Genomic DNA, 25,085 nt, shown 5'->3' with positions numbered 1-25,085 from the left:
TACTGAAGAGCAATATCCCAGTTTGTCTGAAGCGTAAAATAATGAACCAATGTATACTTCCCACCATGACTTATGGAAGTGAAACTTGGGCTTGGTTTGGTTTCTATTGAGGTTTAATGGCGCATGGACTGAAACTTGGGCACTCACCAAAAGAATAGAAGAGAAGCTGAGAACTACACAGCGAAGAATGGAACGAATTATATTGGGAATCAGACTGTTAGATAAGAAGAGAAACACATGGATTAGGCAGCGAACTCAAGTAAAGGACTTTCTTATCAAAACTAAAGAACTAAAATGGTCTTGGGCACGACAAATAGCTTGAAGACATGATGACAAGATGGACTAAGAAAATAACAGAATGGTACCCAAGAGGAGCTAGAAGAAAACCTTGAAGACAAAGGTGGAGATGGGTAGATGAAATTCATGAGTTTGTGGGTAGTCAGTACAAATGGATGGCCAGTGCTCAAAACAGAAGGAACTGGAAATTTGCTGGAGAGGCCTTCATCCTACAGTGGATTGAAAATGGCTGATGATGATGATAAGAGCAGTCTTAAAAAAAAAAAAAAAAAAAAAAAAAAATAGTGCATTTGGCTGGGTATTTGCCATTAGCAGTGGCATATGATGCAAATAAAGCAAACTTATACAGCATCAGCCAGGGTGGGAGGTAAAAAAAAAAAAAAACTTCCCATTCACCTATCCATTTGCTTGAAAATGTTTGTCCAGTTCTTCCTTGAATTTATTTAATCTACCAACTTCCACAATGACCGATGGAAGCTTGTACCAGCAATCAACCACTTGCTAGCAAGACTAAAGGCAAATTTCTGCACATCTATTCTGCAACTGACTTTCCTCAATTTGAATTTATTGATAAGCTGTGTAATCTGAGCAAGAGGAAGAATTCCATCAGAATTCTATGAGCTTGTGCAAACCATTCAAAGCCTTATACACCTCAATCAGATCAACTTGCACATGCCTAGTCTCAAGATGCTGCAATTTGCAGAACTTAAGCTTTTCTTCATAAGAGCACCTCTTTTGTTCCTCTTCTCTATACTTATTCCAGTAGTTCTACATCCTTTCTAAAATGCGGCCTTCAGACCTGTATGCAGTCCTTAAGGTGTGGCCTGACCACTGAATTGTACAAAGGGATAATCACCCCCTTATCATTGCTAGCAAAATTCCTGTACATCATTGACAAAACCCCATGAGCTGCTCTAGCAACCTGTCTGCACTGCTCTGAAAAAAATGAAAATACAAAGTACTACAAATGCCAAAACACTATCCTGACATTTCATTGCATATGTTGTGCTACTGCAACTATTTTTTAAATGTTTGAAACCAAACAGTTGAAACATTGCTATACAATTTAACACTTCTCAGAATGCTGCTTCTGAGAATGCTGTGTTTGGAAGCACATTTCATGTGCTTCCAAAAACTGTTTTCCAAAATATGCTCAAAATTAGCATATATATATTTTTGAAATGGCTTACAAAACTGACACAAGGCTTATACATGCATCAACAGATGTCTGAATGGAAATGCAAGACGAGGTTACTAAGTCACCATTTTCATTTGAGCAGTGTTTGAATAAATACATCAGCCTGCAATTTTTTGACAAATCATATTTCAACTGATTTTGGAATGTTGGGAATCTTGGGATCTGAGGTTAGTAAAAGCTAGAGACAAATTTATTCAAAGTTGATAATTTATATTTGGTTTTAAAGTATTACTTCTGTAATTAATGCTTTTGTGTACAGACCCAGCTTTTACTGCACATTTATTAAATATTACACCCACATGAAGGTCGGCAAATTATAATTCTTCCCTGGTGCCTAAATTCAGAATTAGGCATCAGGGAAACAAACCTATTTTTAAGTTTTAATTTATATTATATGATTTACAGATCTGTAAGCTTGGTTTTGTTCATAGCATTAAACACAGTTTTATTTATATTTCTGTTTATATTTTTCCTGATTGTTTTATTTCAGTCTTTAAATAGGCTTAGATTAGAGATATAAGGAACCTTTATGATGATGTGCACAATACTATTCACATTGTATCCATATGATTTTGCACTATTGTGCCATGATGCTAAGGAAAAACAGACATATTTCTGTTTCATAGCAGTAGTTTCTCCATTATCTCCTAAATGGTGGTTGAGGGTTGATGACCAATTTACAATTTTGAACTTTGTTTTTTAATTAAATATTCTTTAATTTGTTATGATTCCTAAGATAACTTTCTGCTTCTTCTGGTAGCTAAGCACATCCAGAGAATGCAAAAAGGAAAATAATAATAATAATAAATTAATTAAAAAATAAGCATGAAATGACCATTGCTTCTTCTGCTGGCTAAGCACATTCAAAGAATTCAAAAAAATTAAATAAATAAAAAGACAAAATGAAAATCACTAACAGAATATTCTACGAACCAAGAAAGAAAACTTCAGCTCTTTTCTGCTAGTTACCAAGGACCACTTAATCAGTGCATAATTTGAAACTACATAACAAACCTAAATTTCCCCATGAATTTTTTTCAATAGAATTTTGCTTACCAGGGGCCCCAATCTCATCAGGCACCAAAGGACTTTAGAAGAAAAGGAAAGAACACAAAGTTCCAATAACCCCTAAAAATATAAAATAACAAAAAAAAAAAAAAAAAAATATATATATATATATATATATATCACTCTTTAAACACAGCCACCAGAAGAGATAAAGTTGTCTCAGCAAACATATGGTGTCCCTTCATTGGTACTTTTCAAAATCCTTTCACAAAATATGGAACAGAGTAGTGCAAAACCACTGAAAATTAGTGGCATTAAATAAATTTTATTCCTATTGTGGCTAAATAAAATTTTATAAAATTATAATAAATAAATAAAATTGTCTAAAGCAAAGGAATAAAGGTAAGAAATACATTAAATTAGAGTAGTAAGTTTAACTATCTGCATATACTGAAATTACAACGTTATATGACTATGCTTAATGCAATGAGTTAAATACTGATGCTACAGTAAACAATTCGTGCCAATTGCTCAATATGCTTAAGAGATGCTAAAATATATTATGGATCTTGGGAGAAAAAGAGAGCCCATTATTTGAATTTGGAAACTTATTTTTGTAATTACAAAACCGATGTGGCAAGTACCACAACACTTTATTCAACTACTACTGTACAAAAGCATAACAAACACCACACAAACCAGAATTAAGAATACTGGACATTCAAGCATCACTTATGTATTTCTTTTATTTTTTCAAAAGAAAATAAATACATTTTATTATTTTTAAAATGCCAAAAAAGTATCCCAAATCACTTTTTACTGTAATAAAAATTAACAGCATAATATAGTACAATTTAGGAGTTACACAAAAACTTCAAATGAGATACTTGACTATATATATATATAGGGCCCAATAAAAAGGTGTATGCATTTTATATAATCATATCTTCCCAAGTATTAATGAAAGGCATTTTAACCCCCTCATAATCAATAAGTGTATATTTCATTTACTGTTCAGTTTTACTTCAAAAACAAATGCTTTCTTCTTCTTGAAACTCAATATATATATATATATATATATATACACACACTGACTGATCAGTGAATTATGACCACCTACCTAATACTTCATAGGTCCTCCTTTTGTCTGCAGTACAGCAGCTATCCGACGTGGCATTGATTCAACAAGATGTCGGAAGCATTCGGGAGGTATGGCCAACCAAGCTGTGTGTAATGCGGTTAGCAATGCAGGTATGGAGGTAACTGGTGTATCCAGATGCCTGATATGCTTTTTCATAGTGTCCCACAAGTGCTCTATAGAATTGATATCGGGGTAGTTCAGAGGCCAATCGACAGGCTGGAAGTCAGAACTGTGTTCCTCAAACCATTCCTGCACATCAAGTGCCCGATGGCTTGGCACATTGTCATCTTGGAAGACACCATCACCATTTGGGAAAAAGTGTAACATAGCGGGGTGTACATAGTCAGTAAGCAGTTGACAACAGCAAAGACTGGTGATACGTTATTCCACATGCACCAGGGGTCCAAGTTCCTTGCTCCACACCACACCATACAATTGCCTCCACCAGCCTGCACTTTTGATACCATGCATGATGGATGAAGAGCCTCATGTTGTTGACTCCAAATTTGTACCCAACCATCCACGGTGTAATGTTAATAACGTGACTCATCTGACCAGCACACCTTCTTCCAGTCTTCTAATGTCCAACTTGCATGCTCTTTGCACCAGGCGAGTCTTTTACGCCAATGAACCTTGGTTAGGAGAGGATGCCGTAGGGGTAATCTGCTGGTATAGCCCATATGTGCAAGCATGCACGCATGGTCATGCCAGATATTGGTCTGGGTTGGCCCATGTTGTATTGGGTAGTCAACAGTGCTATGCCTGTTTGCCTGTACGAGTTGTCGGACCTGGTGCTCACCTCTAACATCAACCTTTCACTGACCTTTGCAGTTTTGCCGCCGGGTTGTTCTTTGACCATTTTAATGCCAGTCCTGGTACACTTTAACAATGCCGACTCTTGAACACCCCACCAGTTCAGCCATTTGGGAAATCGAGGCACCAGCTCATGGAGCTCCCACAATCTGTCCTTTATCAAAGTCTGATAAATCCTTCCTTTTACCCATCGTGCTCAGAATTTTACTACCTACTGAACCACCACTGACACCTTATCTATGCTACTTTGGTTGACTAACGGCATACTCTCATACCTCACATGGTCAATGGATTGCATTCAGTTTTCATGGGGGTGGTCATAATTCAGTGATCACCCAGTGTATATCATTGAGAGCTTATATTAATGCTACTTCTCCTGAATGCGTGGACGACATTTGTAGATGGATTCTGAAGGGTGAATGGGAAATATTTGGACAATAACATAGAATACACTGTGGAAGAACACAAAGAAACACTAGATGTATGCATACTAGTGCTCAAGATCACAGAAATAAAGAAGTGGGCAACAGAAGATGAAATTGCTAAAACTTTTTTTATGATGCAGTTTTTAAAAAGACTCGCAGCCATGTGGAGAGATTTTCTGCACAAGGTTGTGCTCACTTTTTATACAGTTTTTATTTTTCCATTCAGTTTAGCCTCAAAACAACCCAAGGATAACGTCCACTGGCAACACTAAGAGATTGAGCCTGAAACAGTTACAATGAAGTTTTACACTCCTCTGGTCATGGTGGTTGTACAGGGTATAAACTAAAATTTATTATCATAAAGGAAAATTATTAACATAATTAAGTTACACGTTGATATTAAACCAGCAGTTCTCAAAGTTTTGTCACTTGAGTCAAAAGACAATATATATGTTTTATTCACATCACACCTAAAGAACTCCAGCAATTAAACTGAACAGTTTAGCCAAATCTTATCATCATCACCCAAATCTGTTAGACCTAGTGGATGTACGGGTACCTATGGCAGTAGAAATCAATCCACACAGCATTGCAAGTGCAATCTTACAATTGCCTCATACAGAAGAACAGAACAATGTTCAAAATGAAGCTCAATCCTGCACAACCTTATGCACATTTCAAGTTGCACACATTTATTAGTTTATACTCTTACTCAATAGAGTAAGAGTATAAAGCATAAAAATTTATATAAACTATAATATACCTATAGTTTGGTAAATTGATAAAAATGCACAGGTGACAAGAGTTACTCTCACAGAATGGTTAACTATTTTGTGCCATTTTTGGAAAATTACAACAAAAAAAAAAAAAAAAAAACTATCTGGACAACAAAGTGCTACTTGTTTTGGTAAATTCCCTGTACACAAATTTGAATCACATCCACACAAAAATATTTTTGCCTCCTAATACAATTGTTCTTTTATGTACCATGGCACCATAGCAAACATAAAGCTACTATTTATGAAAAACAATAGAGCAACTTATAAATTCAACAGCTGGAGTCAGTCTGTTTGATCATTCTGGAAAGATTTTACCTAAAGAAGGCTATTAACAATATATCAGGAAGGCTCTGTAAATATCTGACATGAAATGAGTTTGGAGGAATCTTTGGTCCAAAACTGTCAGTCAATCTAAAGGAAGCTGTACAATCTCTTCAAATTCTTTGTCAGATTGACTGACAATGAAGTTGAAGAGATTCTACAGCTTGCCCAGAAAGCAGGATTTAATAAAACTGCAATAGTAATGCAACATCAATGAACTTTTGTCAATACACTCAAGAAAGTTAACAGAAATCCACAATGATTTGGCACTCCAGTGACAAAAACAATGAACAAACAAAAAATTCACTGAATTGAAGTAAACAGATGACTATTTGGCAAAAATGGATTCCAATATGGATCCAGACATTAGCATTTGCAGAGAGGCATATGATGCAAGAAAGCAAGCTTATACATTAAAAAAAAAAAAAAAAAAAAAAAAAAAACTTCCCATTTCACCCATCTATTCACTATAAACGTTTGTTTAGCTCTTGAATTTATTTAAGCTATCAACTTCTACACCAACAGATGGAAGTTTATTCTAGCAATCAACCAACTGCTGGCTAAAGGCAAATTTCTGCACATCTATTCTACAACTGTCTTTCCTCAACTTCAATTTATGCCTCCTCAGGTGCACAATCTGACAAGAGGAAGAATCTCATCAGCATTATGCTTGCTTGCTCAAACTGTTCAAGGCCTTATACAGCTCAAGCAGATCACTTCTCAGGTGCCTAGTCTCCAGATGTTGAAATTTAAATCATTTGCAGAATTTAAATCATTCTTGGTAAGAGCAACCCTTTGTTCTCCTCACCAATTTCGTTGCCCCTCTCTGTAATCGTTTCAGTAGCTCTACATCCTGTCTAAAATGAGGCCTCCATGCAGTGCTCAAGATGTGGATTAACTAACCATTGCCTTATATAAGGAGATAATCACCTCCTTATCTCTGCTAGCAAAATTCCTGTATATCATAGGCTGCCGGGGGCAGTCAATCTGCACTGCTCAAAAAACTTCATATCTGACTTTACAATTACCACCAGGTCCTTTTCATTCTCCACTACCCTGAGTGTAGTACCACACAGTTGGTAGGTTAATCTGGAGTTACTGCTACCCGTATATTCAGTACTTTGCATTTGTCAATGTTAAACTTCCGTTACCACCTCCCAGCCCATTTGCCCAACTTTTGTAGATCCTGTTGCAGTAGCATGCTGTCATTAACAATCCTGCCAACCTTCATATCATCTGCAAACTTGGACATTAAGCCTAATATACTTTCATCAATATCACTGATAAATATAGAAAACAACAATGGGCCCAACACCGAACCCTAGGGGACTCCACTAATAACATCAGTCCATGAAGAGCAGTTTCTATTGAACACCGTCTTCTCCCACTCAACCATCCCTTTATCCATAGCAACAACTTGCCCTTAATGCCATACTGTTCAAATTTGATATGCAGTCTTCATGTGCAACAGTATTAAAAGCTTCCCTGATATACCAATATCAGGTATATACCAATCTGATTCATCCTCTTCCTTTTAAAGTTTACGCAAGTGAAGAAGTCTTTGCTGTTTTTCTTAGCATTCTTTGCCAAAGATTTCTCATAATTTGCCTTCGTCTGCCTAACCTCCTTTGTGACTTGATTACAGACTAGCATTACAGCTTTTGATTGCATCAAAAGAAGCAGCACATTCAAAAGAAAAGGATGATCTCATGAATGATTAAAGATATATTTTAGAATGGGGGGGAGAAGCAAGCTGGGCAATTGACCTTACATTCATTCTTTAAAGAAACCGGCCAAATACAAGATCTGTCCCTCCCTTCTATAATTAAAAAAATTAGCCTCCAAAAACAAAACAATATTGGCCATGTGACTGTTAAAAATAAGTCTGAAAATGTGCATATACCATGCATTTGTACTATGTGTCATTCATTCAAAACATATCAGTGTTACAGCAGGATGAGATGTACATATATATTTTGATAATAGTACTCCCCCCCCCATCTTGAACAAAAAAATGGATGTGATAGAAGATAGAACAAAATGAATTGTAATGCAGATTTAGAATCAGTAATCTTAAAATTTTTGGGCAATTCCCAAAAACTGAAAAAGTTTACCTCTTTGCATTAAAAAACAAATGCAGATTTTTTTTTTTTTTTTTTTTTTTAAATGCATATAAGTGTTATTGTTAATGCTATATTTTTCTAAAATTTGAAAGAACAAATTTCACAGTATGCTATCATATTCTTGTTCAAAATCAACAAATCCTAAACAAGTTCTTGTTATGTTCTCATAACTTTTCTATAATTTGTCTTAGTGCAAATATCCTCGAATCCTATATTTGACCCAAAACTAGACTGTTTTTTCCCACCCATATCTCTAATCTCGTGAGTGATTAGAGATATATATATTTTACTATATTTTTTGGCCATCACTCACTCACTATAAACATATATAGTGATATATATAAATTGACACTTACAGATCATATTCAATGATACTTCTAACCCCCTTCTCTAAGAAATATATGCATAGATTTTATCTGATATACCAAGAAGTGAATTTCCTCTGTAATTTCATTCTAATCTTCTAGAACTCAGAAAATGACCTCTGGATAATGCAATGTAACCACTGTGAAACTGTTCTCCTTCTTTTCCCATCTTGAAGCACTTTACTATGCCACAGCACACCATTCAGATATCACTGTATCAGACTTCTTTAAATTTGAATTACACAACATAACCAGGCACAGCCTTAAGTGCTATAAGAGTGGGGAATATAATATTAAAAGTTAATATTTCAAACCTACATATACAGAATTTATTGACTTGTGCTTCGAAATTTTTATTTTTGGTACACTGACTACTTAGGCCATATTGCCTCAATTCCTATAGTTCTTCATTTCATACATAGAGAAATGCACTGCATATATACTGTATAAGTGTATGTTCAATGACTGATCTGCATGTTATGCAGGTTTCAGGCCTAAATAACTGGAAGAATTCTTGAAGAATCCTTCAAGAATTCTTCCAGTCTCAAGAAACCAGACCTCTTCAAAAGAGACCAGGATTAAATTACTATATTGTCATGGAGAACCAAGCATTTTCATATAGTATACTGATACTACATGTATTATTAGTTACTCCTGTATTTATTCTTTAGGTTTGGATCTTATAAGTTTTTTGGGCTGAAGACCAGGTCTCCAAGTATATAATGCTTTTTGGTATAATATATTTATCTATGGGATGGAGTGATTTCAGAATGCTTGCCAAAAAATAACAGAGAAAGAAATAGAACCTGAAATTGTTATTTTGGGTTGTATTTCTTTATAACAGCAGCAGTTTTTTTTTTCTCAACTGCTGCCCAGCAATTTTTTCTCAAGGTAACCTCTCATGAGGGTTCAGCAATTTCAAGATTCCACAGAATGTCTCAGTCAATTTCATGTGAGTTTCTTAAAACATTAAGATGTTTTAAGCACAATGTTTTCATTGTGTTCTTCCTGAGTGTTGTGTATCATTTGCTATCCCATTTTTCAGAAGCATTAAAACAACTGCAGAAGACATATTCAGAAACAGCAGTATTAATAACAAGTTTTGTGTGATGTGTGTGTGCGCGCGCTGTTTTTTTTTTAACTTCAAGAATTTTTACCATCCATCTGTTCATCATAAAAATTACAAAGCATTTTCATTAACTCTAGAAATTATAACCATATAAAATTACTGAACTTCTTTTGGCAGACCCTTCATCACATAAAAAAAAAATCTTACAAAAATTATATCTTTAAGTGTATCTTTACAGCACTTTCAGCAGAAATGGTAGATTCAACTTACATTAAGAAAAATAAAAAAAACATCAAATATACAGCTATGTGATAAATATTTACAATCTATACAGCAAAACAAAAAAAAAAAAAAAAAAAAAAAAAAGGAAACCTTTATATATAATAACAAAAACTAAAATGAAAAAAAAAAAAAAAAAAAAAAAGAGATTTTATTTGATGAATCTTTCTTTTGCTACTTCTGTAAAGTCTCACATTAAAGCATCATTTCCACCTAAATTACAATACTTTCTTTTATCAATTAAAGCGGGAGAAGTGCTCAAAATTCCAAAATGCTTTTATAATATTATCTTACTAAAGTTCCGCAGACAGTCTGCAATTCATTATCACAGTCGATATTTTATTGGTAATAATTATTATCCCTAAATTAAGTTATCATTTAGGGAATATAAATGATAAATGTTAGGAAATATATTAAAATTTGAGATAGTTATGAAACTAGAGATGATCTCATCTCTTTTAGTCAGTATTAAATAATCTAACAAAAGTCAATTTCTCTAGTGAATCCTGGTATCTTGGCAAAGTGTTTCATATACACATTTTAATATTAATAAAAAATATATACTATATACAGATATTTAAATACATACATCAGGAATGCTCTGGAGACTGCCAGTAATAATGACTGTAACTCGAATTTTATGATTCCATCACGATACATCATAAAATATGAAATACTATAAATCTGTTCCTATTTTGATATTTTACCCACATTTTTGTGTGGGTAAAATATCAAAATAGGAATATGTGGGTTAAAAAAAAAAAATATTGGGTTTTTAATCCTGTAGCAAAGGGAAGTAAAATTCCATGACAGACCAAAATCAATCAATCAGAAATAGTTTTGAATGAAATCAGGCATTTATACTATATGCATAAATGAGTATTTGTGTCAATTAATTCAGAGGGGAAAGCAGCACTAACCAATCCTTTATCAACTTGAACAGAAAAAGTTTTGGAAAAACTCAAGCATTTGCTCTTCAAATTTCAAAAATACTCACTGAGCATCAGGCATTTCTAAGTTTCCTCTTATGCCCTGTTTCTAATCATTTGCTATGTCTGATGGCTTTATTGCTATGATTTATGACTAATTCTGGAATATAATACAAGGTAAAATTCACATTTTTCCTATTGCATATCAATGACCTTCCTGCCTATCCCCCTCCCTCCCCACCCCTTTAAAAAATATCATCCATACACATAAAATGTGCCTAGAACTATAGTACTCTAGTATAGTAAAATTCTAAACCCATTAACAACAAATACATTCCAATTCCAGGTTCCAAATGACTTTTTTTTTATTAATAGGGCTTTGTTTAAAGTCTTGTTTGAATGAAACAGTTCTGGCAAAAAATTCAGCACAACAAATTATTTTCAAAGTCTGCTGATGGATAAAATGTTTGTTTACAAAGAAATAAACTATTTGAAAATCATGGATGGTTTACTCCTGTTAAAGGGGTTCAGAGTTAACTGAAAATTTAAAATATTTTGTAGGCCAGCTGTAAATAAGCTGTATGCCAAAGTAAATAACTTATTTAAAGTCACGATTAGGAAGACAAAGCGCATTTCTATTTTTTTTTTCAAGAGGGGTCAAGATCTGACCTCAGCTCCAGCCTCATTCTAATTTCATAACCAAAAAATAAATTTTTTTGGTCATCACTCACTATAAACATATATACATATATACACATGTATATCTAAAATTAACACTTACAGATCCCCCCCCCCACTTCCATACAGAAATTTATAGCAATTAACAGTATAATTTAAATATCATAATTACAAAGCGGTACATATCAAACCAAAGCTTCAGGTATAATATTCATAATTTTTTGAATAGAAATGAAAAATCAGTGATTTTGTTATATGTAAGGTTTAAAAAAAATTACACTTAATTTTATAACTATTTGCATATCACCAAAAGAAGTGTGGGGCGGAAAAATTTCATTATAAAAAAGATTTGATTTATCAAAGTCCAATAAAACTAAACTGTAGAGCAAAACCTTAATATAGCAAAAAAAAATAAAATTGAGGTTGTTTCCAAACAAATACAGAAATAAAAACTGATTTGAAGTATCTACACAGTGTGGCAATTGGAAAAAGAGGCTGTTGTTATGATACAAGTGCTGGGGCTGCCATCTACTAGAAGTGAACATGAAATGAAAGCATGATTGTTCCTCGAGCACTGCAGTCAAGATGAGTGAAAATTGCCACCATTTCAGAATGCAGTGAAAGCTGAACTTCATGCCTCTCCCGTTGAAGAGGGGCAATAGAACAAGGAGCAAGGATACGTTGTGTGTTTGACTGGGAAAAAGTGCCACGGAAACATTTCAAATGATGAAATAAGTGTGGGGAGAGAATTGTCTGTCTTGTGCACATGTGTTCAAGTGGCATAAACATTTCACCTGTGGAAGAGAATCACCAGAAGACAATGAACATCTGGGCCCAGTAAAAACAGCTCAAACGCCAGAGCTGATTGAAAAGGTGCAGGAAATCATTACCAATGAGCGATGTGCAATGGTTCAAATTATTTCAGATCTGTGTGTTAATAAGGAAACCATTTGACAAATAATAACTTAACTAAGGATTTGAAGAAAATGAAGGTCTCTGTGCAGTTTATTCCATATTCTTTAAGAGGCTGTCAATGGCAGGTGCAAGTTGACCACTGCAGAGAACTCATTAGGCCAGTGAAAGCAAACCCAACTTCCCCAGTTTGATTGTTATAGGTGATGAAAGGTGTTTTCAGTACGACCCCTGCAATGGAGCAACAAAGTTCAAAGTGAAAGTCGGCGAAAGCTAAAAAAAAAAAAGTTTCTTAAGATCAAAAATCAAAACCATGCTCATAACCTCTATGACAGCATGGAAATTGTGCAGAGTTCGTGACCAATGGCCAAATTGCAAATTGCTACTGCTGCCTAATACCTGGATGATTTTAAACATTTGGTCCCTCTTGCACAACAATGCATCAAGCCACAAGGCTTTCACTGTTTGGGAGTTTTGCACACACAATATTCACCAGACCTAGCCCTGTGCAACTTGTTTTTGTTCCCAAAGCTCAAGGCACCACTAAAATTTTCATGACGTTGACACCAAAGAGCTGTGATGAGAACACTGAACAGAATACCAGTTACAACCTTCCACCAGTCGTTCCAGTCACTTCGCAATTGCTGCATGCAGTGTGTGGATGTGGGAGGAAATTACTCTGGTACATAGGATCATTATTTTTTTCTAGCATCAGTCTCATTTTCCAATTGCCACACTGTGTATTCCTTGAACTATGAGATTTAACTATATTAAGGTTTTACTTTATTCAGTAAGCACGAAGGAAAGGTATTTCATATAATATAAAAACATTTTAGCAATTTTTCTACAAGTGTGTGTGCATGCATATGCAAACAACTGCTAAAGTTTATATCACTGATCACACTGCCACTGCTTATTCTGTCTTATGTGTCAGGAATGCAGGCTAGTTTCCTGTCATGGTCTTCCATCTACCAGCAAGTGACATTCGATGCATTCACAGAGTTAGATAATTACATATGGCGGCAGGTAGAAGGCAAAATTTTGCACTTTGGATGAGTATGGCGGCTCTTTCCAGTAGGTTGTAGTGTCCTAGACAGATAGATCAGAGATATCTACAATACACCTAAATTAAATGGTTATGAAGGCTTAGAGCCTTCTTCACAATATTAAAGATGGTTGAATATATCACTGTTTGTTGCAAAAGATAATGCAGCAGACAGAACTTACTAAAAGATAGTTATAATTTTAAGCAGTAATAAAATTTATTCTTCAAAATGTAAAAACCTTACACTCTATCAAAATCCATGCTAGCAATATACATGACTTAATCTACTTTGAAAAAAAAAAAAAATAATAAAATAAAATAAAATAAAAAATAATAATTGTAAATTCTTGCAATTTAACAGCATATAGTAGCAACATTAGCAGCTATAGTTATTTATGGCAACTCAATAACCATTATCAAGTAACCATTATCAAATAACCATTATCAAGTGAAATCTGATTCTTCCATTTATAAATCCAAATCTTCCCCTAACTTGCCATTACAAACATGCCACTTCCAAGATGCAATAACTGCAAATTCCAATAACTGTAACAATTGCAAAAACAAATTCTTATTGTTTTTGTAATAAATATTTTTAAAAATATATTATGGCCAATGCTATTAGTTTCAACAGGAATTTTCTAAGATATCAAAGTGCGTTATAACATTGCTTATTTTTGTAAAAACTTACCGTTGATCAATGTGGATTAATATTAACTAATGTGACAAATTATATTAAAATTTACATTTACAGTAAAAGTTTAGATGGCAGCAGTTCCCAAAGTGAGGCTCATAAGTAGATTTTAAGTGATCCATCAAAAGATATGTAGCAAACCAAACAAAGCTGTATCCAGTGTAAAGGTATATAACTCAGTGCTAAAAATAACATTAAACTAAGTCAGAGGTTCACAAACTTGTATACCTTGAGACCCCTTAATTTTTCATAAATTTCATGTACCCTCCAAGTTCCAGAACAAGTGCAAATAAACATATCTGATCTAAAATTTAGTTATACATATAAATTAAATTAATATAAATTAATAAAAGTATGTATATTCATATTTCAAAACATTTATTTTCAAAGAAATAAAATACAAATAATAGAAATAAAAAATAAAAAAAAATAAAAACTCTTCATACCTGAATTATGGGATGGTTTGTCACTATTTTGTTAAAAAAAAAGTGCTTTGTGACAAATGCTCCACCTAAAAACAAGTATGACTGCCGCCAGGGGGTAAATTTGGGAAGCTTTGAACTAAGTGGAAACCATGTTATCAGTTCAAGAACATGATGTGACAATTTGGGAAGCTTTGAACTAAGTGGAAACCATGTTATCAGTTCAAGAACATGATGTGACAAAATAACCCTAAAACTAGAAAGATTGGGACCTGTCACCAGGGCTGGTAACACACTTGGGTTGGAAAAAAGGTAATCTGAATACACAGAAACATTAATTGAACAAACAAAATATTAACTGAAAAGCAACATCTTAGTTTCTATTAATATTTTGTATGTATGAGAAAAGCTCTCTCTCCATTAAATCCTGGTTAATAATGCAATTATTTAATAATAAGGCATGAGACAAATGACATTAAAAAACTGATTTAATAGCAATGAAACTAATAAAATAAATTTAAAAGTATCAGACTCATTTCTGCTAGTCTGGTGTATCTAAAACATTTGTTGCATACATAAGAAAACAAGAAACACATTGCAGAAAATCAGGTTATGGTTTACATGAGAATGTGTTCCCAGGGAACCAGGACTGACTGTCTCTCATGAAAATTCACACTGTTGATAGTGAAGGTGTGTGTGTGAAGAATGCGTTATAAAAATTTGTCCCCACCCCAAAAAAACTGTCATGAATGCAAGAACAGGACCTGTTAAATTATACAAAAATTGTCATTGTATAATTTTTGGAAATAGCAGTATTTTTGTATTGTCTTTGCCAAACAAGAAAATCCACTCCAGTTTAACAGTCACGTTTTCTTGTAGTTGATATACATTAAAAAAGGTTTCCTTATACAACCTTTAGAAATTAAATGGCCTGGTGGAAAAAACTTTAATTCTGACTGAAGGATTGATCAGCATCACCCAATGTCATGTGGTATATTCTACTGATCCATCCAATTCTTTAAATGGTAGAACAAGGAAGCCTTTACTGCACAGTCTTGTCCCTGAACTCAATTTAGCCACAGCAACAACTGTGCTTTGAAAACTCCACAGCTAATGGTGTCAGTTTTAACCCAAAAATGATCCCCAGAAGATTGGCTGCAAAAAAAAGAGAAGTCAACTTTAATTTCCTAGGAACTTATGTGACTTCCTCATAGACTACTAATTGACTTTACACAATGCCCTAATTTCCCATATTCTTGTATAAGCAATAATTCTTTGGTTACCAGTCTACTGAGTAAAAATCTTGTTTGTCTTTTGGTATTGATATTTCATTTTACCCATTTAACAGCCCACTTTTAAGATATAACTACAATTAAAAAAAAACACTTTCCATTTCCACCATCTGTGATATATACCTGCATGACGAGCATCTCTTTCTAGGACCTGTATTGATCCCTTGAAGACATTCAACTCCACTGGGGAGTTTGCATGTCTTCAAGAGATCAGTAAAGGTCCCAGAAAGTGATGCCCATCAACAAAGGTAAATATTGCAGAGTAGGAGTGTTTTTTTAATTGTAGGTATATTTTAATGGAATTAACCTGCAAATTTAATGACCCATGTAAAGTCATGATCAGGGAAGTCCACTTTTATTCAAGAAAAATGTCATGAAAACTGAGCCCTTTTTCATAGTCTATCTTTCAAAAACCAGTTGGCTTATGAGACTATAATGCTTGTCTTTGTCATCCTAATTTCTGTTTACAGCCTTAATTTAAATAAAACCCAATTTATTATGCATATATCTGCTTCCCAATGGGGAGATCAAGGGAGTGTTAGGTTTATGGTAGAAAAATGGCTACCATAAACTTAACACTCAATAGAAATAAAATTTACCCCTTAACTTACATCACAAAATTGTTCAGCTGCACTAGAAATCATTTCTGAATTAGTAATATCCAATAAACTGAAAATATTTGATCAGGAAGCTTGATATATCAGGGAAAAATTCCATTTCCACTATTTAATCATATTATCAATGTGTTTCTGTTATGAAAATCAATGTAATATAAAATAAATTACTATCAGAATAAAATTTATATATATAAAAAGCACTATTTTAAGGGAAGATCACATAATGCTATAGATAAATTGGCAAAAATTTGTGTTCCAAACAGAATCAATCATCAAAATGTGTAGTGTGTGAGTAAATCAAATCAGTTAAACTTAATCAGTTTTTAACGTCACTTGTATCTCATCACATCCAGTTACAAGTTAGTCACTTTATTTCAAATAATTAATTTTTTTTTATTAGTAAATTAATACCCTAACCACTGCAGTCAGTTAAAGTTAAAACTGAGATGTTATAAAACTTAATGTAATTGTGCTATAATAAAACAATGTATAAAGCAGTAATTGAAAAGGTGGAGTCATATACTTATCTGGGACAAGTCATTAGCTGTAATAATGATAAATAGCTGGAAGTCAAGAGAAGAATAAATTTTGGATGGATAGCATTCAGGAAATATGCAATATCCCAATTTGTCTGAAACATAAAATAATGAACCAATGTATACTTCCCACCATGACTTATAGAAGTGAAACTTGGGCACTCACCAAAAGAATGGAAGAGAAGCTGAGAACTACACAGCGAGTTATGAGTTGTTTGGTTTTTAGGAGCATTAGCAACTAAGGCCATATTGCTCCGGGGATATGCGGTGGTCATTCCCTGACCTTTCTGCATCCTCCGTATTTGGTGGACATGGGCTCGAACCCCAGTCTAATCAAGAAGCATGTGCTACGCACTGCTGCTCCTACCCACCTGGCTACGGAGGTGCCACTACACAGTGAAGAATGGAATGAATTATATTGGGAATCAGACTGTTAGATAAGAAGAAAAACACATGGATTAGGCAGCAAACTCAAGTAAAGGACATTCTTATCAAAACTAAAGAACTAAAATGGTTTTGGGCAGGACACATAGCTCAAAGACATGACAGATGGACTAAGAGAATAACAGAATGGTACCCAAGAGGAGCTAGAAGAAAACCTGGAAGACAACAACGGAGATGGACAGATGAAATTCATGAGTTTGTGGGTAGTAAATGGATGGCCATTGCACAAAACAGAAGGAACTGGAAAGTTGCTGGAGAGGCCTTCATCCTGCAGTGGATTGAAAATGGCTGATGATGATGATGAAAACAATGTACGATTACAATTTAAAAGGTACTTGAACATATATCCGCTATGATATTCATTCCCAGAGATTTACAAACTTGCAATTGTCATTATTTTGATTTCCTTTGACTGTCGTCTCTATAGCTCTACCAACATAGCAAATTACTCAGAACTTAATGACCATCTTTCTTCGAAACTCAACTTTCTCTAATCTAATTTTCATAACAGTAAAGTTATTTTTTGCAAAGATTTTAATGTTCATAAGTTCAGCTGGATTCAATTTTTTGTTTGTACAAGCCAAGCTGGTAGAAATGCCTGGCTTTTCTATTATTAATAAACATAAAAAATATATAATAATAATAAAAAAATAATTACTTTCAGATTACTAAACAATTTGCACATACACTTTTGAGCTTTTTCTCACCAACAACCTACGAAGTACACTGTTTAATATCCTCTGCATATACCATGGATTACAACTTAGTGATGATCACTTGTACAGTGGAACCTTTCTCACATCTATCCTCACCCTTATGTTGTTGGTGTTACTGTAATACTGTCAAAACACACCAACTCCTACAAAATAATTCATCTTTGCTGTAAAATCATTTACAAACTACCACACCACTGAAGAAGCATGCATACAACATGCATGCTGAGTGTTGTATGCAAACCATGCATACAACACTCAGCACAACAAATGACATGGAAATTTCATTAAAGACCTTGGGGTAATTCTGCAGTCAGATATGAAGTTCTCTAAGCAGTGCAGACAGGCTGCCAGGACAGTTCACAGGAGTTTTGTCAATGATATACAGGAATTTAATTATCCCTTTGTACAAAGCAAGAGGATGCTTAGGCTACATCTTGAGTACTGTATACAAGTCTGGAGGCCTAATTTTAGGAAGGATGTAGATCTGCTGAAACAGCAATGAGATTGGTGAAGGGAACAAAAGGGTGCTCTTACCAAGATAGACTAGTTCTGAAAACTGCTGCATCTGGAGACAAGACACCTGCAAGGAAATATGATTAAGGTGTATGAGGCCTTGAATGGGTTGAGTAACCTCAATGTCGATAGCATTCTTCCCTTTGCTGAAACTACACACATGTGGGAACATAAATTGAGGAAATTCAAATTGAGGAAGGATGGTTGCAGGATAGATGTGCAGAAGTTTGCTTACAGCCAGTGAGTGGTTGATTGTTGGAACAAGCTTCTGTCTGTTGTTGTGGAGAGGGGTTCTTTGAATAAATTTGAGGAAGAACTAAAATTCTTGGAGGGGATGGATGGTTGAAGTGAGTAATATATATTTTTTTTTTGGCTGATGCTCTTATAGGCTTGCTTTCTTGCATCATTTGCCACCACAAAATACTAAATGCAAATTAGCAATCCATTATAGTGGAGTGGATTGACAGTATAAGTTGCATGATTTTATGATCACTTGCATTTAGTATTAGTTCTCTATAAATTGTTCTCATTTTTCTATAAAACTATAAATAGTTCTCTATAAATTTTAAAAAAATTTATAAAAGCCTCTTGTTTTGGGAATCTACACAACTTTTGTATCACTGTTAACTGCTAATGCATAAATAAACAAATTATCAATGAATTACATGTAATTGGTTCTAAAACAATTCCCTATAATCAATTATTTTATTAGTCATTATACTTCACTAGTGAGATGTATCATGCATTTGCTTACATATGTACACTACACTTCTAAAATTTAAAAATGAAAATTTCAGTGTCAAATGCTTTCTTACATGTGAAGATGTAAAAGTAATTTCCTGATACAGTCAGTCCTCGTATAGCACGATAGTTGCATTCCTAGAAACCCTCGTGCAATGCAAAATCGTGCAATATAAACAACAGGCCCTATGGGAAAAATGGGGTTAGGTGCCGACCACCCAAGATTGAACACACATTTGTAACCAAACCATTACCAAACACAAATTATCGTAATAAAATACTTACGCATTTTATTACGACTATTACGTAATAAAATATTGCTAATGCTTTTATTTCTATCGTAAGCAAACTTGTTTTTTGTTTTTTGTTTGATTTTCTATCCAAACAGATGACAGGTGTTCCATCTCTTCCAATTATTTGCGTCTTAATCTAATGGATTTTAGTTACACTTTGAGTTGTTCCTGCTATGAAAGTTGTTTTTATTTTCTCTGCATTCTTTCTAATTCCCAGCGTTGCCTCATTTAGGTCTGCAGAACGTGCAATATCACATGGTCTTTAATTTCGCTCAAAGCGTTTCACAATTTAATTTCATATTTTTTCTCTATCGACAGAGGCAGACTGGCCATAAGCCTTACCCGGGAAACCCTGGTGGGCTGGAGGCCAGTGTGATCTTGGCCATAAACCATAGTATGAGGCCACTATAAATTTTCCCGGGTAAGAATTTTTGACCCAGTCCGCCTCTGTTTATCGATATTGCTTTTCTTTTTCTCTCTGAATCTGCAGTGTCTTCACCAGGACACTTCCTTTTCGCACCTTTTAAGTATTTTACTCATTTTTAGGGAACAAAGCACAATTACAAAACGAGGAAGCACGCTTGATACACATAAACAAAGCTGCGCGTGTGTAGCAACTGAATAAACAACACCGTAAAGGCTGAGATACACTATTAACACTTCACATTTTACTAAAGCACATTTCTAGGGGTTACTACCATAAAACAATAAAAACAATTTCCAGTTGTGTTTCTGCTAGTGGAATCTGTTTATAAACTGGTAGTAAACTCGATCTAATTGCATTTGCGATTATACCGATGGCTGGAATTGTGTTGGTTTTTACGTTATTATGGTGAAATGTGTTTCCCCTTCACTGATATAAAAAACATAAATACATTTTCAGAATCTTCTCTTCATTCCTATCGTGCTGCGTTCGGTTGGGGTGATTCCGCGTTCGACTGCCATTTCTTGTAAACACAAAGGCGAATCGTGCATAAGCGAATTTGGTTCGTGTTATATAAGATATCGTTCCCCTATTTATAAATCGTATATGATCGAATTCATGTAGTGTAAACACGTGTTATACGAGGACTGACTGTATTTATATGAGCAGCATTTATTAGTATGGTCAAAGAAATAATGCCACTTAAGGTTTATCACTTCTGATTACTTGAATATAATATAAGTCTGATATAAACAAACCACTGTTATATGAATTTTCCAGAAAAATAAATTGTTTGTTATTCTAAACATTTTTAAGTAATAAGAGCTTTCTATAAAGACAGTTTTCAAGATTAAAAGTTAAATGTCAGCTACTTCAAGTCAAGTGTATTTTTATTAAATCATATTTTCAGTCACAGCACATTTAATATTTAAATAATTTTTAAAAATAATCAAATACTCACTCTTTTGAATTAGTTTCAACAGTCATACGCCTAAAAGCATCTTCAACATCCTTATTAGCTAGTTCAAAGGCTGTCCTCTCCTTTTCAAATGTTCGCCTCTTTTCTTCCAACTCTAATCGCTGCTGTTCTAAACTCTTTTTCATCTGTTCGTGCCTCCGCTGAAGCTATTATTTGTAAATATAATCAAGTAGTGTAAATGTAATAAATGAATGTAATAGTAGTGTAAATGTAATAAAGTAAATTATTTATTAATAAAGTACATTTATTCCAAAGAAAACAATATATATTCACCTTTAAAATGTGAAAAGAAATACTCAGCCATTCTTTCAAAAATTACATTTGAATAACACTGATATCCTTAGTTTTCACTTTTCAAGTCCAGCTGCTGGTGCAGAGAGTAGTTTCAGTGTACACAATGGTGGTCTTGTGTTGGAGGCTCATTACCCATTCTTCTTTATTCTACAGTTCTCTTTTTCTTATCATTATTAAAAATAGTATTTTTAATTGCACAAGAACATATTACAGGTAGTTCTCGACTTTACGAGTTAATTTGTTCCTAGTGCGTGCTCGTAAAGCGGAAATTTATTTCCCATAGACAATGTTAAAAATAGGGGTTACGTTCTCAACAATGAAATTATTTAGCTAATTAGTTTGTTTAAACAATGATTGATTTATCCAAAGAAATGAAAACGTAGCCTGTAAAATCAAGCAAATTATAATAATAGGGAAATTATTTATGACTTACAAATGTTAAAGAATATTTACTCTTCATCATCATAGACTACTTGATCACTCATTATACATTCATTATTACACTCATTGATCACTCATTATTGGCTCGGTACACGTTGGTTTGTTGCACAAGGAGTCGTCTTCTTCAGAAATGCTTCAAGACGCATTTATTTCCAAGATAATCTTGAATTATAAATTTCAATAGCACGAATAAGCATTTTTTAATGGAACGCACAAATTGCAACTAACACGATTTGTGCAGAGTAACAAGTTTACAAAGCTTAAAAAAAAAAAAAGGAATGAAGAGAATATTTTGTTTTTTTATATGATTGAAGATTTCAGTAAAGGGCAAACACATTTTACCATAATAATGCAAAAACCCACACAAATCCCACTATTGGTATTTTCGCAAATGCAATAAGATCCAGTTTACTACCCATTTATAATTGCTTGCACTAACAGAAAAGCCCAATAAACCAGAAAGTGCAAATTGTTTTTGTTTTTTGGTCGTGACCTCCAGAAATGTGCTTTAGAAAAACAGCACAAAGGCATTCAAAATTGGTTCTTATAACGATGAAAGTGTACTATGTTTAATGATTTGAATTGGTAACTAATACAATTTACACTATAAAAACGACCTTTTAGGGAGTTATACAGCGAAAATTTCAACTTCCGAGGTCACGGAATGAATTACCAAAAAACAATGTGTTATTGGGTTCACATTACGATATTTTCGCAATACGATGGTAACGGATTAATATCATAAAGCTGGGTACACTGTATTGTATAGCTACACGCGTGGTTTCAAATGCGATACTTATGAATGTTTAGCGTTCATTTTTTGCAATTAATTTTAATATTTTCGATTTTGTTGATACTTGGGGGGGAAAAAAAAAACTTGTAAACACGGGAACTCGTAAAGCGAGAACTGCTTGTATATACATTTCTGTGTATGTGCTATTTATACTGATTTATAAGAGCATACAAGAGAGTAAGTAAAATATTTGTATGAAACAGAGTAGACCTTATTGCATTTTGTAAAAAAAAGTTTATTTTATTGTATTACTTTCATCAGAATATTTAATATGAAGCAGTAAGACCAACCATAAATAAAAAGATGATTACAACATAAATGAGAATTTTATTACTGACTTATTAAGAAATGTATAGATATAAAGCAAGTTGGCATCATTTTGTAGAGGGATAACATGAACTACAACAGGCTCAATCAGTACTCAGCATTATGCCTGAAAGGAAATTGCCCAGTTTGTTGTGCAGTACATTGTTATAAAGATTTTGTTGAAATGATGTGAAACTGGGAGAAATTTTCCTGCTACAGATAATAAATGCTTTTCGAGGTCACGAAGTGTGTCCTACAGCTACGAGAATGAACTCAGAGTCACTGCCATACACAGTCTATTTAAGAAGTAGAAGAATTAGCACAGTATAGTACAAGAGGATAAATGCAGATACAGTCAGTCCTCGTATAGCACGATAGTTGTGTTCCTAGAAACCCTCGTGCAATATAAACAACAGGCCCTATGGGAAAAATAGGGTTAGGTACCGACCACCCAAAATTGAACACGCATTTGTAACCAAAACATTATCAAACACAATAATTAATCGTAATAAAATACATAAGTATTTTATTACGACTATTACGTAATAAAATATTGCTAATGTTTTTGCTTCTATCGTAAGCAAACTTGTTTTCTGTTTGATTTTCTATCCAAACAGATGACAGCCGTTCCATCTCTTCCAATTCTTTGTGTCAATTCTGAATCTAATGGATTTTAATTACATTTTGAGTTGTTCCTGCTACGAAAGTTGTTTTTATTTTCTCTGCATTCTTTGTAATTCTCGGCGTTGCCTCATTTAGGTCTGTAGCACGTGCAGTATCACCTGGTCTTTCATTTTGCTCAAAGCGTTTCACAATTTCATATTTTTTCTCTATCGACAGAGGCGGATTGGCCATAAGCCTTACCAGGGAAACCCCGTTGGGCCGGAGGCTGGTGTGATTTTGGCCATAAACCATAATATGAGGGCACTATAAATTTTCCCGGGTAAGAATTTTTGACCCAGTCCGCCTCTGTTTATCAATATTGCTTTTCTTTTTCTCTCTGAATCTGCAGTGTCTTCACTAGGATGCTTCCTTTTCACACCTTTTAAATATTTTACCCATTTTTAGGAAATAAAGCACAATTACAAAATGAGGAGGCACGCTTGATACACATAAACAAAGCTGCACGCATGTAGCAACTGAATAAACAACACCGTAAAGGCAGAGATACACTATTAACACCTCACATTTTACTAAAGCACATTTCTAGGGGTTACTACCATAAAACAATAAAAACAATTTCAGTTGCGTTTCTGCTAGTGAAATCTGTTATAAACTGGTAGTAAACTCGATCTAATAGCATTTGCGATTATACCAATAGCTGGAATTGTGTTGGGTTTTACGTTATTATGGTGAAATGTGTTTCCCCTTCACTGATATAAAAAACAAATATATTTTCAGAATCTTCTCTTCATTCCTATCGTGCTGCGTTCGGTTGGGGTGATTCCGCATTCGACTGCCATTTCTTGTAAACACAAAGGCGAATCGTGCATAAGCGAATTCGGTTCGTGTTATATAAGATATCGTTCCCCTATTTATAAATCATGTATGATCGAATTCGTGTAGTATAAACACGTATTATAAGAGGACTGACTGTATTATATTTATGTTATAAACGCAGATTAAAATGAGATCAGACTTTAATCTATATATTATTTTGTTACACATTTATGTAATTACTTTTGATTAAATTTTTATTTATTTTTCTAGTTTGTACCAACCAAAATATCACACATGGAGTCTTTCCTGTTACTAACAGAAATAGTGTCATTTTATCTATGAATGATAAAATGACGCTATAGGATCACTAGGGTAAGGGTGGGGGATATTTCAACTTCTGTGTTAAAATAATGATCATTAATAAAGGTACACATAATGGTTGTTTATATGTGTGAACGGAGTTTTACTTCCATTCAGACATATAACAACTATTATGTGCATCTTTAATCGCTTAAGTTTTTTGTGGCTGTGTTTGCCCTTACCAGTATACAAACACTATAGGATAGCAGAGACATATTTCAATGTAAGAGGTGAAATCAAAGTAATATGTGCTTTAATTTTATTTTTCATTATCAGGATCGGTTTGGAACCATTACAGACCAATGCTGAGTACTTGGTGCTAAGGGTTGGGCTCATGTTCAAAGCAGGGAAAAAACACCATTATCCACAATTCTGGCTAAGTTACCAAATCTTTTTAA

At 33.9% G+C, this 25,085-nt stretch overlaps 1 protein-coding gene across 1 annotated transcript in view; it reads right to left on the bottom strand.

The window, feature by feature from the left end:
• Positions 1–25,085, bottom strand: part of pnut (septin 7-like protein pnut) — a 131,743-nt gene that overhangs the window by 10,384 nt on the left and 96,274 nt on the right. The window contains exon 12 of the mRNA XM_090378640.1: positions 21,036–21,199. Within this exon, the coding sequence (XP_090234766.1) occupies positions 21,036–21,199 (164 nt within the window). The remainder of the gene's footprint in view (positions 1–21,035; positions 21,200–25,085) is intronic.

Source organism: Mastigoproctus giganteus, chromosome 7, assembly GCF_048544385.1.
Source record: "Mastigoproctus giganteus isolate SK-2022 chromosome 7, ASM4854438v1, whole genome shotgun sequence".
Taxonomy (NCBI): Eukaryota; Metazoa; Arthropoda; class Arachnida; order Uropygi; family Thelyphonidae; genus Mastigoproctus; species Mastigoproctus giganteus.
The sequence above is the reverse complement of the archived record's forward strand: the minus strand, read 5'-3'. Positions and strand labels throughout refer to the sequence as shown.